The sequence below is a fragment of the Erigeron canadensis genome, chromosome 2 (assembly GCF_010389155.1).
Source record: "Erigeron canadensis isolate Cc75 chromosome 2, C_canadensis_v1, whole genome shotgun sequence".
NCBI lineage: Eukaryota > Viridiplantae > Streptophyta > Magnoliopsida > Asterales > Asteraceae > Erigeron > Erigeron canadensis.
The window spans coordinates 4,763,501-4,779,233 of record NC_057762.1 but is presented as its reverse complement, the minus strand read 5'-3'; the positions used below and the strand labels follow the sequence as shown (position 1 = coordinate 4,779,233).

Here is a 15,733-nt window from a genome sequence, read left to right as displayed (position 1 = left end):
ATTGCATGTTACTCGTAATTAATTTTAATTAAATATAGTTAGTACAGTGTATATATTAATTGGGTATGGAGAGTTCTCTAACTTACAAGCCTTCTAAAAATGCATAGAACACAACTGTCTTCCCAAATGAATACATGAAAAACAACAAACTATTAACTTTTAACTTTATGTACTGAAAAGGTTTTTTTAGACAATCACATACTGAACGTCTAAACACAAACCCGTCCCACATTAAGACAAACACCCATACGTACATTAATTAGGAATTAATGTATATAATTTTTTTTAAATATAAAAGTTCAAGCTTTTGTTAAATTGTTTTCTATGATATAGATTGTGAGTGATGCTGTATTTTGTATTTACTTTTGATCTCCCAAAAAATTGAATTTTTTATTTTTATTTTTATTTCTTTAAACTTTTTCTAACATGTTCAATTTCGTTCATACTATTGAAAACGTACATGACCATCGAAGTTCAAAATCATTATCCATGATCCCTTCATAATTAGATATGCATATTATTTTTTGCAAAATTATGTATGCTTCAAAATTATGGTACATTAGTTAACGAACCATGCTCGTTTTATATATTGGAATAAAGATCCCAAATTTAATCCGACGGCATAAAGTTTTAAATTTTTTTTTCCCCTGAAACGGAGAAATATACATTCGTCTTTGTCAAACAAATTTCATTAAAATAATTTATAAACCCATGAATCCGGATTTATAAATTCTGAATCTGGATTTATATATCAAAATACCATTTGAATTTATTTTCTCTTCCCACTAAATCAATGTCAATCAATATATATCATCAATTATGAATCAATATTTTGAGTTTAAGAGGGTCAATTGGTATTTGGGCCTATTGGGTCCAATACGTTAAGCAATTGTATCATTGTGCCAAACAGGCTATATTTGAATGGGCCTAATGAGCCAATTATGTGTTCGTTTAGACCTAATGGGTCAAGTATGTATAGAACTCTTGTATTTGTTCCTTTTGGGCCCAATACGTGAACGAGCGATATGTGTTCGTTTTTCACTTGAATACGCCTATTGGATCTTAAACCTCGTTCATTGTCTTATGTGGGCTTACCAACCCAATACAACTTAGTTTCGATTTAGGTCAAATCCAATTAACCCCTTGCCCCTTAGTCGTATGTTTGTAGATATAATATGTATTACATAGGTACATATATTTAGTACATATATAGGTATTTGTATTTATGGCTTATGTATCGTCTTGATACTTAGAACGCATACCGCATAAAACTCATGCTTGATAAGTCAACATCCTCACATATAGATCATGTATAACTCATGGCCATTACATGTATTGTTATGTAAACATATATAACATATCATGTATAACCAAATGTTTTTTTGTTATATTAATATTTTGAAGGGAATACTTTTTTTTTTAATTTGAAGGGAACGGAATAACACAAGATTTTTGGGAAAAGCTTGTGGGGAAGACATTATTGTCTATAAAAGTTTTGGAGGCAATTATTTTATTTGGTGGGATTAAAAAACAAAAAAAAAATTGAGAAAAATATTTTCACTTGGAGTGAAAAAAATAGTCAAATGATCGAAAAAACATTTGAGACGCAATGTCGTCTCTAAAACTTTAATACTTTTTAATTTCTCCTTTGTATTTATAAATAAATAGAAAAGAAATTACTAATTTGTTGCAACAACTTAGGGACGACTCGTTTCCAAATGTGTTTTGACCGAAAAAGTAAAAAAAAAAAAAATTTCTTTTTTTGTTTTAGTGATGTATGGGGACGACATTATGTTGTCTCCAAAAATAGCTACTCTCCTAAAATCATTTTTCTTGTAGTGGTTGCTTAGAAATTATTATTATTATTATTATTTTTTCAGGAACGACAGGGTGCTTGGTATTACTTTTTGACAATATGCATTTTAAATTATCATAATCAAATTAACCATAACAAAACATGTTTTGCTAAAAGCTAATGCTTTGGTTTGATTATATTGTTTGACCTTAAGGTCTCAGGTTCGATCCCCGTTGGAGATAAAAAAAATAATTCTTTTAAGGTACCCGTTACCAATGAAGCCTATACTCATATGTTAAGTTTAAATACGCGGGTTCGATCCTTCGGGGTGCCTAGATCATGTGGGGATTAGGATGTAGGTATTTTACCGGCATCATATGGCTTATACGAGATGGGTCGATGGATATCCAATTGTGGTACCGGGGTTAGGGTTCCCCATTACCCTTTTAATCTTGTAATCAAATCTAATTAGTATTCTGTTTATTGTTTTATTTTTTACGTATATAATGACAAACCAAATGCACGCCACGGTTTAGACTACAAATGCATTTAAAGTTAAAGGATTCCACAATCGGAAAAAAGTAAATGATGGGAAAAATTTGTGTTTCATTCCTTAAGCATATTGGTTGTTCTAACACAGAGATGGTGTGGTCTTTGGTTAAAATTTATTAAACCAGGCAGCCCACATTGAAAATATATAGCAAGACAAAGTACAGAGATTATCTTGAAGAACCGTTTGAGATAATTCGTTCGAGTATTAGTTCAGATGTGCTTTTACTTTGGCTGATATGCAGAAGTCTTGTGGAAACTAATGAGTGTGAAGACTATTACTTGGTGGATAGATTGATTCCACTCATCCTGACACTAACTTACAACTGAGGGCAATGTCAGCAATGAAAGTATGCAAGAATCGACTTCGTTACAAAGTGTTAGATGATACTCTTGCATCCAACTTGGTGGGTTACATCAGAAAAAGCGAAATTGCAAACAAGTTTGATTCTGATTTTATCATATTGATTAATTTAAAAAATTAAAGGACCACAAAGTTGAATTGTAATTTTTCCTTTGTTTTGCTTTAGGCATATACGGCTATACTCCTTTAGTTATATAATAACTATGGATGTTTTTGCTAGTACAAATTGAACCGTTGAAGCAGATGATCAAGTTCCGCCAATCATGGTTCCAAATCTTCATGCTTAATGTCAAGACCTTTGTCCTTCCGATGGCGAAAGTAGACAAACTGGATTAGAATCTAAGATAGTATTAAGGACCAACATGCTTACGGAACCGAAACTTTGTAAATGTTATAAAACTTGTTGAAAAAGAATGGTACACTTAGAAACAATTTACAGACTAGTTAACAAACACGTGTCACGTGAGATGGTCTAATACTCTAATTAACAAAAAGAAAAGGGTTAAATTAATTTAATCGGTGTCACAAGTACTTGTAAAAGCTTTTCTAAGTCTAGCATTTTTTTTGTTGATATGCATTGTTAAAAGACCAAAACAATAAATACTTCAAGGATACAAAAGTATCAAGCATTACACATCCGGTTGCTTCAACCACCCATGGAAGGTTAGGATTTATTTTTGACCACTCCATGCTGCTCACAAGTATGCTGTAGATAAGCATAGAATCATAGTAAAGATTAATTTCAACTAAATATAATCTACATATAAAATTTAAGTATAGGTACTGCTTCAAGTCTAGAAGATCATTATTAATGGCTTTGTTATTCACAATTTTCTTAAACTACATCGTTTTGATACTCATGGAGGTCTTCATGGTTATATTGACCTGAGAAACAGTTTTAAAACTACTCCCATATGCAGAGTTCCCAACAAGAGCAAAGATAAACATTAGTGGATTCAGACCCTGCAAGTTCATAAAGAACACACAAATGAAACACTATATACAATATGTATACACAAACATTTGTGGATTGAGACCCTGTAATCGTTATATGCATGCCTTTTTCCTTGACGGGGGATTTTTGTTGGCTAAACTATTAGCCATCTATAAAGAGGCCCTCTTAACCACAAATGATTTGTGCATGATTGTTTTTGGTGTGGGATAAGGATGCCACAACTGGAAACTATTTCAGATGACTTAATTAACCAATTGAGTTTATAGTTAATTCCCATTTTGGTATGTCTTAGAAGAGAATTATTTCATAAGAAAAAGAATGAATTTTTTTTTACCCCAAAAACATATTGCCCTTTTGATATGGATAAGCAACCTTAATGTTCAGCTGGTCGACTTGGACTCAACGATGAAAATTCCGAACATAAAATAGAAAAGATAAATGGAACTCCAATGAATAGGGTAAAGATAAAAGCTTATGCTTACCTGAACATTTCCCCTTCTGATCTGCATAAGTTAAATCCAAACAATAAACAAGTTAACAAGGTGTTAAGCATATCTAAACTGCATTTTACATCAAACAAGACCATCCAAAAACTATGTCTATTATCATATTGACTCGGCGTATACTTCTACATATCCAATACCAAAACCCAGTGAGGGATGTGATAGTGTGACATGCTTACTGATCGAATTTGGTATTAAATCAAGCATACCAAAATAAAGACCAAAAGAACAGATATTACTTTCATATTGTTACGGTTGTTCGCCGATAACATTGATCATTGCAATAAACTGAAACATAGCAATAATGTGTCAACCCAAAATATTCATTATGAAACTCTCGGTTGTGAAATAAAATACCAGAATAACTTTTTGCCACACTGACATGAACAACATGGTTCTTTCTGGAAACACATGGAGAAATATATATATATATATGGGAAAGTGAAGGTGATGCTGTTAGGCACATAACTTGGATGAAATCCCTCTCACATACTAATTTTTTTAATCCATAAAAATCACGGGGCCCATTATTTATGCATTATATATTTATTAATTAAAAAATTAGCATGTGAGTGAGATTTCACCCAAGTTGAGTGGTGTTGTCTCACGCCTTCACTTTTCCCTATATATATACACATGTACGCATGTAAATTTCAAGAGAAGGGGAGATTTTTACATTTAGGAAGATTTGTGGAAGACGCCCACCAATGTAAATAGTTGCCATTCCCCATCCAAGGAAGGTTCCGATTCCAATACTCCTGATGCCATCACTACCTTCCAGTAAACTGCCACTTGCCTGCAATGGAAACATATAGACAGTCATATATCTATTCACTGAAGTCAACTGTCAACCAATATCGATAGCTACAATAAGATAAAAAGCAAAGCAAATGCTAGGTTAAACTTATTAATCCCTATTATTCAGGTTATAAAGTGAGGGAAAAATCATGTGACAGTGTCTGTTGGCAAAACTTTGGTGATTGAATTGAAATAGTATTTGAGTTATAGACGATACATATTCGAGTGGTTGATACTTTTAAAATGGTATCTCTCTGCTGTTCAAAAAAAAAAACTACTCCGTATGGATAATAACTAGGCTTGACAAAAACACAATGCAGAAAATTGTGAATGCCTCATCGAGATAAACCAAACAAAATATTTTACTAATCAATTGCATATTCTACTTCAATTGTTTTTCCACTTCTAGCAATGTAACGGCTTTTTCATTAATCAGTTGAATTTTTTTCAACCGGTTTAGTTATTAATAAAACTGGTGTTGGAAAAAAGGATACCAAATTGAATCAGTATGACTAAAAATAAACTAAATAAACAAGCGTGGCCTTCTACCTGTAAAAGCTTTCTTCCTACTTGAATCACAATTCCGTTATGCTGAGTTTTTGAATTTAAACTGAGGTAACTGCTCTTTTCAACTTGAATATTGTACGTACAGAGGAAAATTGTCATTGTAAAAACCTGAAAAAATAAAGAACAGATTCCTCACAGGCTCAGTGATGGTTGAAGTTTTCAAGTTAATTAGTTATGTATCCCAAAAGTTTCCGTGCGGTGGTATATGACTCACCACACATAACATAGTCTTGGTTTCTGAAGCAGGTGGGAATTGTCTACCAATCAAGGCTTCTTGAGCATTATCATGATTCTGGATGATTATTCTCTGCGAGTGGAAGTATAAATAGGAGTATGATTAACACTTATGATATATGTATGTATGTCAGATGCATCCTTTTCCATTGGCATGATTTTCTATTAATCAAGCATGCAAATTATATTCATATATTTACTCCCCTGGAATACGTATACCTGTCGCATACTCTTTCAGGGGAAGAATACTCATCGGCAGACGGAATTGCCAAACTTGGAGTCATCTTTGAAAGCAAAGGAACCCTCAACTCTTTTGAGTTATCATGACTGCATTATCTTTTATTGTCTACAGACTCAGTCTAGATAGGAACAAAAACATGCATTTTTTTTTAATCTTTTTTTTTTTGGTCGGCACCTCATCATTTTATTAATCACAAACACTTTATAACATACTAAGACTCCCTCCATTACATAAGAATAACACATAGATTGTTTATTAGTCACATTCTCTACAAAAATACAACATAGCTTGATCCATAATTGATAAGGGGTTTATATGCAGTCCTAAGTTAACGTGAGTAAGCTACTGACCTACATGGTCCGGAAAGAACTTGTAAAACAGAGTTTACAACGAAAAAAAAAGGAATATTCTTGCCTTATGGGCTTGTCTCTTAGACGTGTAACCATAGTAAGCTGCTTGGGAGGCGAGAGCTAAAGTAGTCACCAAATAGAGCTGCATGCCCACCAAAAACCAATGAATAGAGCAATTTTGGGTTCAATTCAAACTTACTAGCAGAAAACAAATAAAGAATATTTTATAGGTTAAAATTGCTTACCACTGCCGTATAGTACTGAGTTGGAAGCTGCAAATTAAGAAGATAAAAATAAATTAAAAAACAGTTATCTACCATAGTAAACACACGAAACATGAATGAACATCTATAAATAAAAACATGGCCTCCAACCCGAAACGCTAACAAGAATACAAGATTCAGTTTAAATTATCTGACAATGCTAATTTTCTATATATTCTATTTCAGATAATTCACTCGATCTCAAGAATTTCTATTTGCAGATATAATTTTCTGCCCATGTTTCTGTCTATATCTACCTTGATCGTCCCCAAATTACATACGCTCCTTCTTCACTTACCATTATCATACTACGTACATTTATATTGCCTGTTGTCAATAAAATCGCATTTCCACATGAGCACGGTATATAAACACCTTTATGTGAGACAGTTTTATCAGAGTTTAAAGGAAGAGAAAACATACGGTAGCTGGTTCTAGCAAGCAACCAAATACGTTGAAGAGATCCCTGCCAAATATTTAAGAGATAATATTATTGACATAGCAGAATAGACTATAAAGCGAAGCATGGCTAGTTTAATGAAACGGCAAATCCAAAGTTGGACTGAATCATATTTCTCGGGTTTATAATAGCACAATACTATAAATCATCGACTACACATCACATAGTAACATTACCCAAGTATCCAGGTCAAAAGGAGGCCTACGGCAAGTCCTTCAGATGATTTCTCTTTGTAATTCGTAATGATCTGCGGTACCTCAGCAACACCCCAACTTACAACACTGAGTAATCCCAATATCAGTGAAATCCAATCCTTCCTGGCGCACGGACAATATTTCATATAATTCTTAGCCCATTGTGAGCAATGTTGATCCGCAGGGCACCTTGGCAGATTGCTCCTGAAGAGCCCCATAGCGTCCAAGAAACTGTACATATACAAAATAAAAAATGTCATCGGTACATTTTTATTACAAGAACAACAACAACAATACCCTTAGCAAATGTATTAAATAGAGTAACATATAATTCTGCCAGATTATTCCATGTGTGATTAAAACAAGTACAATGTGACAATGAAGCGCTTATATCTACACCAAACTTTGTCAAAGAGATTGGAATGCTAGTTTTGAAGATCCCGCCATGGTCAGCATTGTAATTCCGGGTTTGGGCCCAAACTTTTTGTATCTTTTTATACGAGTAACATTTACACCAAACTTTGTCAAATACACATTTACTAAAAGTAAATACCAAACATAATGAAATTCAATAGAAAAAAGTGTTCAAACCTGATGTAAAACTTTTTATATTTGGCGGGATATGTTGGCAGATTTTTTTTTTTTTTCTTTTTTCAAGCACACTCTGTTTTGTAGATACTTTGGCGGTTTAAAGTGAAATGTGGTGATGAATGATACGACTATAAACATATAATTATTACGAGTATATATAACATTTAATTCAAAGAAGACTTAACTAAAACTATAGGGAAATTATAATTGTACCATAGATATTGATTCATTTACTGTAAGTGTTACAATGTATTGTACAAGTAAGTTAACCATAAATGTGTTAGATCTATCAAATACGAGATGAGTACCCACGCAATGCGGCGGCGGTGGCGGCAACGGGTGGTGCTAGTGACGATGGTGGTAAAGAAGTGGTTATTTGGCCTGTGCTTATCGGTAACATCTTCTTGGAGCTTCTTCTCTGCCACATCAGCATCACATTATTTAGGACTCCCCCTCACTGTCTATAAGGACAACTTCTTCACAACTTATTCGTCACATTATCAATTAATTATAATTTATCTCACAGACACAAATACACCTATATATATCCCACACATATATAAAACAGACAAAAAAAAGATTAAAGTTGCTGCCTGGACCCACAACCTTGCGTTCTCCAACTTCTCCCCCAAGAATCTTGATGAGGACGCAACAACAAAGAAGACGGGTGCCAATAGTCTTCGAGCGTCTTCAAGCATTGGGACGCAAGGGAGGACTCCTTATAAGCACCGACCTTAATCTAAAAGTAATTGACGTATCTGGTAGTGTAATTATTTTATGGTTAAATGATGTATCTTTTGTAAATAACTTTATTAAGTATATTATAGAGATATTAGGTGGAAAAATTTAGATTAATTCATAAAGGAGGTCGATAGATTTGATAAATATGGGTGTGAAATATTTTACGGGAATATTGGGTAGATTTAGTATATGAGTTAGGAATGTGTTGAAAATTAAGAGTACTTTGGGTATTTTAAAGGTAGAGAGTTGAAAAGGGGAGGGTAGTTTGTTTATTAATATAGTATAGATAGTTAGGGGTAAAATGGGGATACTGAAAAATTTGCTTAAATTTCTTAAAATAGATTTCTAATATATTTTATAAGGGAGTATAGATATAGATATGGTACTAATATCATATCCCATAACTATAATAATCTTCTTTTTTCTTTAACATTCAGTCAGGATACAATATCAGTTAAACCTCACTGTATAATGGTGAAGCCTTGCATCTACCCTAGACAACGAGATGTTGACTATGGGCCGTTACAAATATCGGAGGAAAAACCCCAAGACTTGTCATCCATAAGGATCGAACTCAAAATCTTAGATAAAACATGAGAATGTCTCTAACCAGTTGGATTAGTTATCATTAACACTACAGTTTTCATTTTTGGATAGTAATATAATTCACAATTTTCACCCAAGAAAAAACTTTGGTCACTAAATTTTTGCTTTGCTACCAATTTTATCACCAACTTATATTAAGCTTTTGGAATTTTGAGTTTTTGCCACCAACCTTTGTGTTTCATTACTTTTTGCCTTTTCAACTTTTTTTATCAAGTGATAACACTCTACCAATACCACACCACACTATCTGTGAATGGTTAGCAAAATATACAAGCAAAGATAACATGCATTTGACTACAGCAAACTTCAGTTCAACCAAGAATAAATCACGAGTGGTTGTGGTTTGCCTCAATATAGAAAATATATTTTAAAATGGATATCAGATAGTTGCCAATCGGCAAATCCAGCTCAAAATCATATTTCCAGATGTCATAATACCATAAATCAACATGAAATGTATCATTAAACTTATTCGGCTATTAGACGTCAGTAATTACTTATGTGTAAGCAACACTTAATATACAATGCATTAGCTATCACACACATATACTATATGTACTATGACATACTATAAGCATGCATACTTTTCTCAAGTACCTAACTCAAAATAAAGTTGTTAAGCTACCAATATACAATCAGTTGGATACTTTTGTCTTGTTCGTTAAGAATTATGGTCTATGGACATCAGGACATGTACAAAATAATGGACCCATAATTAAGTTTAAACTACAAGACAAATTTTCCAATATGTTACAACGAATATGTAAGAATATATATTATAGTAACAATTGTCATGTAAATAATGAGTAAATATGAGTATATACATATATTAAAATTATTGTAGGATTTATGCATCGACTTTGTGTTTATCATTGATCTCGCAATCTCGCATTCGTTGGAGAAGTTGATGGACTTCTATGAGTTTACTCATTATTTTTTTAGGGTAAATTATACTTCCAGTTCCTAAATTATCAATTGTACAGATCGGAGATGATATACATTATTGATCAAAGTAGTACTATAAACATTTAGAGTCAAAGCTTGAAATGACTAACGGAAGAAACTGGTGATGGCATCTGGTCATGAGCAAATACAAAGCAAAGCTCAGGGTTGAAAGGAGCATCAAGAAAGAAATAATAACAGTAATAATAATAATTCTGACCAGATTAGCAGTATCAAAATTGCATGTTACAATTAAAAGTCTTCTTAATATGTTAAATGAAGAAAATTCAAAAAAGTTTATATTCAGATTAAATTGTGCTCAGCACACTCGTATCAGATTGCAGGTTACTTCATAAGCTTGCCCAAACGAAAGTCAACCCTTTGGCGAAATGCGGCAAGTATGTTTTTCATTGTGGTTTACCAACTCTGGAGTTCAACTTCGGTCTCTTTCACATATCCAATCCAGTTACCTGCTCAAGGAAACCATGTTCAAAAGAATGTAACGTGTTAATTGACAATGACAAGTTAAAAGGATGTTCTTGATCTAAAAAAGATAATGGCCGACTGGGTGACTTCAACAGGAAACAAATGCAGTTACCAAACCTGCAAAATTTAGGCCTACTGATAATTCACCGCCACTTATATCATTATAAATGAATCCGTATATATCATTTTAGATATGAAGAAACATGCAAGAGGCAGAAAACTGTATTATTAAATAGCTTTGTAGAAAACAATATGATTTCTTGAGCATCATTCTCATCAATCTACAACGAAAAAGAAACTAAGAAAAGAATATATAGGCCATTCTTCCAAAAGAAAACCTGACATCAACGCTTTGAAGCAGCGGGTTCACTTTATTAAGGACTAGACTTACTCAACCACAAAACCCATCTTATCAAGAACAACTAATACAATACCATTGAAGGAATCAAAACACTAAACATATAGGCTATTGATTTAATTATCTTATTATAGATATAATCATAAGAAGAATGACAAAATGGCTATAGATTTAATCATTTTATTATGTCATAAGCTGACCAGATGACCTATTTTCTTAATCTCCGTCAGAATTAAGCATAATTTGCTTATGTGTGTCCTTGATTCTCACCTAAGTTTATAACTACTTTATACAATAAATCAAGAACCATCTATTTATTTCTTGTTTGGTTTTTTTTTTTTTCTTACTTTTCATATCCCAGTTTTTCTTACTTATCAAGAAACCGGGCTTGCTTTAATACTAAGAGACCCCCCAAGAAAGTGGAAGGAATCTGTCAACAGACAACTCACAAGTGAGGTCCTAAAGGTAGGGTGTGTCTCTAAACTTCGCAAGTTCATGTAGTTCATTATGTGCAGCTTATCACTCATCACTTTATCTTATCACAAGTTAATTTTTTTACATGGGTAGCTCCTTCAAAATCTGCCAGAATGAAGCATAACGGTAAATTTTTACTTCATTATGAAACTTTGTTCACTACGTTTTGAACCATTATCTTAAAAATGATATCGGTACCACACAATTTGATCAACTTATCACAAAGTACAAGTATTACAGATTTTGTACAAACAGTTGATACACCGCTAAATTTATCAAACTATCTGTTACCAATATTACTTCCCAAATACAATACATTAACCAAACAAGTGATAGTTAAAACTTGATCGTGACAATTGAACGAGTAAATTTTGTATTGTACAAGCAAGACAAACCATATCCCAAAACTTGGAAGTGAAAATTGAATGGGTAAATGTCATTTTTAATTTTATTTTTACCTTTTTAAAGCAAATTCATTTGGTAAATGGGTGAATGTGACATCATTTGACTGCTATTTGAATAGGTAAATGTCATTTAACAAACATCTTAATAATATTGGCCATTTTTAAAGCCATGGATATTATCTTTTTTAGAAAACTCGTACCAAAATCTTTTTTATTGTGAAATTACAAAATGCTAAGTTTGTGATGGTTTTAACTTTTAATGTCATTTTTATGCTACTCTTTTATTCAGTCTTATATTTTAGTACATGCTAAAGTCTTGTTTGCCCATCTGTCAATGTCAAAATACTGTTTATCTTTGGCCTCTCAAACATTTCTATCCAACTCCCAAAGTTGAATTTATGTAGAATAATATTTTTGCACGTAGTTTTTGAAAAAAATTGTTTTCTTAGTTGATAAGCTGAGAATAATTTATTTAAAGCTGTGCATTTTTAAACAATGAGTGAGCTTAAAAGATGGAGTTCTTTTTAAAAGACAAAAATACAAAAATGAAAAATACTAAGTAGTGTATATATGTTTTAAAAAAAAGTGTAGATATGTTTACCATCAAAGTTTCCAAAATGGAACTTTGGTTAAGAAGACCTGTGTATTTTTGTCTGAGCAAACCGATAATGTAAAACTGAAAAAGAGTGATAAAATCATAGTTGTCAAAAGCTAAGGTGATCTCAAAGCGCAAAGGTCCCAAATGATGCGAAGGCGAGAGGCGCAAAAAAAGCGCACGCCCGAAAAAAAAAAGGCGCACTAAGTAAAAAAAATATAAATTTATGTATATAATGAAAAATAATAGTAAAAGAAATCAAATATTATTAACAAAACCAAATAATTTATGATATAAATAATAAATCTTTAAACCAAGTTGCTCATAACCAAATTGTTCAAACCCGAATTAGCTTTTTACTACATTTTGAAATTGTATGACTATTAATAAACTATTAATAAAAAACACGACAATGAAACATTTTTTAATAAATTATATTAATATATTATAATTGTATGCTAATTTTGTCATATTTATTAATATTGTGAAATAAAAATACGAATAACAAAAAAAAGGAATAAAGATGCATTTTTTTTTTGTCCTCTACTCCTCTTTAACTTGTATCTACATCTACACTTTCTCTTTATCTGTTCTTTTGTCTCCTCTGTGTTTTCTCTCTCTCCTTTATTCTATTTATCTTCTTCAAACTTTTTTCTTCCCAGACTTGCTTAATGACGACCGGAAAAATCAGATCTAGCAATAATTTGGCCGGATTCTGGTTGACCTTCGTTGACCGCTTTCTTTCATGATCGACTGGGCCTAGGGTTTCAGGCGGCCTAGGTGGGCCTCGCCGTCGCATTGCGCCTAGGCGCATCAGGTGAGCGCTTTTGACAACTATGGATAAAATAATCCATTAAGTTGTATAGTATTAGCAAAAACCAAACCACTGCCAAAAGTCTCGAAAAAAGGTAAAAAAACCATCCAAATTCGAGAAATTAATAAAAAGGCGCCATTGGGTTCCCAAAATGTATGGGAATTCAGTGGAATGGAATTTAGAATTTTCTGTGTTCATCTAAAGTGACAAAGAAGAAAATTCAAATTCCATTTTATAAAATTCACATACATTCCGGGAATCAAACAGCCCTTAAGAAGTTTTATTGTCCATGTTATTATACATCTTTCATATTTGGCATGTTTTTGAGTTTTATGCAAAAAAATGTAATGCAACTCCGCCAATGATAAATTGGTAATGATGGATCGATGGTGGTGAGGAAATCAGTGTACTGGTTGATTGAGGTCAAATACATCATATGATTATAACATGTCTGTACTACGATTACTACCAAACGAATTCACTGCCAGTTTGAATGCAAATTTAAAGGTTTTGTGCCTAGTAAAAGGTGAAGTATCAAAAGTTACCTGGAGTATAGAAAACAGGATGTTGTTTAGACGGATTCTTCCAGGCGCCAATCTTCCTTAATACTTCCACTGATGCTCCTCGTAATAGGGCACAGATTGACGTCAAGCTCAGGAGGACTAAAATTGTTAATTTCACATTTAACATAATTCATTAGATTCAAGAAAGATGTGCAAAATTAGTGTGATTATTTCATATGAATTGACATTGTAAACCAATAATATGTGAAAATCCGGGAACATAATACGCCAATCCTTACCAGCTAATCTAATCTCTTAATTAGTTAATTGATGAACACCAGATATAATTGGAAGTATAGACAAAAGTTACAAAACCACGTTGGAAATTACAACATAATTATTACTTCAGTGCTCCTAAGTTGGAAGTTACAACATAATTATTACTTCATTAGGTACAATATAATAGACAAAACCACCACAATCTAAATGTTTGTAACTTTGTATATCTAACCTGAATTTATACACAATATCCGGCGAAGTATAGAAAACTCTGGCGAGAGCATCGACGAAGTATTGATAACTCAGGTGCGAGATGAAATACTGTAACTCCGGCGAGATAGAGAGAGAAATGGAAATATGTGCCTTTGAGAGTGTTTCTATGTCATTTATGAGTAGATGTGTGTGTTTCCCCAGCAAGGCAAGGCGAGGTGTATTTGAGATCTATGTGTGATAGAGTAGAGAGAGAGAAATGTGATGGGGATTGGATGGAGTGGAGGTCTTGTTTCAGCAAAGCTGATCTTTTACTTTTAGTAGATAGAGTAAATGATCTTGATTAATGTTTTTTAAATATGAATGCTCCAGATCAAAACATAGCTTAAAATTCAGTCTAAAAGTCAAAGTAAGTCAAACCCCTATTTACTTCATATTGAAAATAAAGACTACATAGATGCCCGCACAATGATGGTAGGTGTGGTTGTGTTAGTGATAGAGAAAAGATGGTTCGATTATTTGGGAGAATTGGTGTAAACTTGAGATAATGTAATTCTGTATATGTTTTCACTCCACTGGTTGGTAGGTGTGGTTGTGTTAGTCCCAAACATGGCAGTACTAGAGACACCGCTATATGTCAATAGAGATACTACAAGACTGGATCTCACTGGAGCGAGTACTGTCCGGCTTCCCTTGACTACTTCATATAGATGCCTTGTTCCAAGTCTTGTCCTTTGTCTTTCCATCCCTTACCAATCAAGTCCCATTTAGTCTTTGTATACACGTGACTATTCCCATAAGTATGTTCCATGAGCCCACCTTCTGCTTTCCCCACGTCACAAGCCGCCACATCAATGCTTGTTTTCCTGACTATGTAAACATCACCACTTGATGTTCAAAGTAACTAGATCTCAACGATCTTGAGATGCTTTTTGCCTGAACCTAACCTACCTTCTTGATTTGATCATCATAACAAATGTCCATGATAGGCTCCACAACTTGTACTTACTTCATGAGAATGAAATCCAATAGTGCCTTCTACCATTCTTCAACTCATGACCAACCTCGGGCAACCCCACCTCAAGCTGAAGACGTTTCTTACCGTGTACACCCTGAACTCTTTCATCAATTACCCGTACACCAAACGCTAGAGTCTTCCCATCCAATGTATAGACATTGTCTGCCTTCAGAATTCTTGTTGGCACCACCAAGAAACCCTTGATAACCTTCAACAACTTTGTTTTGCCTTCTAAGGCCTCCGCGATACCTTGTTGCACTAGCAATATGCGCATCTTCACCCTCGAAAGCCCAAAGTTGTTCCTCCCATCAAACTTATCTTTCTCGAGCTTCGTGCTTCTGATCGCCTTAATCCCAGTGTTAATCCCAAGTTTACGAACTTGGCCCTCTAATACCACTTGTTGGAATTTTGACACCCTTGTGAGTTATAGTTCAACGAT

General features: G+C 33.3%; 2 protein-coding genes across 4 annotated transcripts; both read right to left on the bottom strand.

Annotated features, from left to right (window-relative positions):
- Nucleotides 1-2,969: 2,969 nt before the first annotated feature.
- On the bottom strand, nt 2,970-7,491 carry LOC122587563 (seven transmembrane protein 1-like). The gene is made up of 11 exons (XM_043759744.1): nt 7,256-7,491; nt 7,043-7,085; nt 6,602-6,628; nt 6,421-6,498; nt 5,746-5,838; nt 5,514-5,639; nt 4,843-4,962; nt 4,146-4,166; nt 3,620-3,671; nt 3,324-3,421; nt 2,970-3,047 (listed from the first exon to the last, which is right to left on the bottom strand). The coding sequence occupies exons 1-11, from the start codon at nt 7,489-7,491 to the stop codon at nt 2,970-2,972; spliced, it is 972 nt and encodes a 323-aa protein (XP_043615679.1).
- Nucleotides 7,492-10,280: 2,789 nt separating this feature from the next.
- LOC122589975 lies at nt 10,281-14,598 on the bottom strand. 3 transcript variants are annotated; one of them, XR_006322383.1, is made up of 3 exons: nt 14,299-14,598; nt 13,830-13,946; nt 10,281-10,623 (listed from the first exon to the last, which is right to left on the bottom strand). XR_006322383.1 is itself a non-coding variant. In XM_043762304.1 (3 exons), the coding sequence occupies exons 1-3, from the start codon at nt 14,348-14,350 to the stop codon at nt 13,054-13,056; spliced, it is 372 nt and encodes a 123-aa protein (XP_043618239.1). In that variant the 5' UTR covers nt 14,351-14,598; the 3' UTR covers nt 12,943-13,053. The 3 variants fall into 3 exon arrangements, 2 of the variants coding, with proteins under 2 accessions (XP_043618239.1, XP_043618238.1); XM_043762304.1 differs by lacking the exon at nt 10,281-10,623 and adding an exon at nt 12,943-13,304 and having other exon boundaries at nt 13,830-13,898; XM_043762303.1 differs by lacking the exon at nt 10,281-10,623 and adding an exon at nt 12,943-13,304 and having other exon boundaries at nt 14,299-14,596.
- Between the last annotated feature and the right edge of the window lie 1,135 nt (nt 14,599-15,733).

Coding starts and splice junctions, on each gene's coding strand:
- LOC122589975 (XM_043762303.1), bottom strand. CDS start 14,350: ATGCTCTCGCCAGAGTTTTCTATACTTCGCCGGATATTGTGTATAAAT. Junction 13,947..14,298: donor GATATTGTGTATAAATTCAG/GTTAGATATACA, acceptor TAACAATTTTAG/TCCTCCTGAGCTTGACGTCA. Junction 13,305..13,829: donor TCCTGTTTTCTATACTCCAG/GTAACTTTTGAT, acceptor TTTTATCCATAG/TTGTCAAAAGCGCTCACCTG.
- LOC122587563 (XM_043759744.1), bottom strand. CDS start 7,491: ATGGGGCTCTTCAGGAGCAATCTGCCAAGGTGCCCTGCGGATCAACAT. Junction 6,629..7,042: donor GCTTGCTAGAACCAGCTACC/GTATGTTTTCTC, acceptor CTTAATTTGCAG/CTTCCAACTCAGTACTATAC. Junction 5,640..5,745: donor CCAAGACTATGTTATGTGTG/GTGAGTCATATA, acceptor TTATTTTTTCAG/GTTTTTACAATGACAATTTT.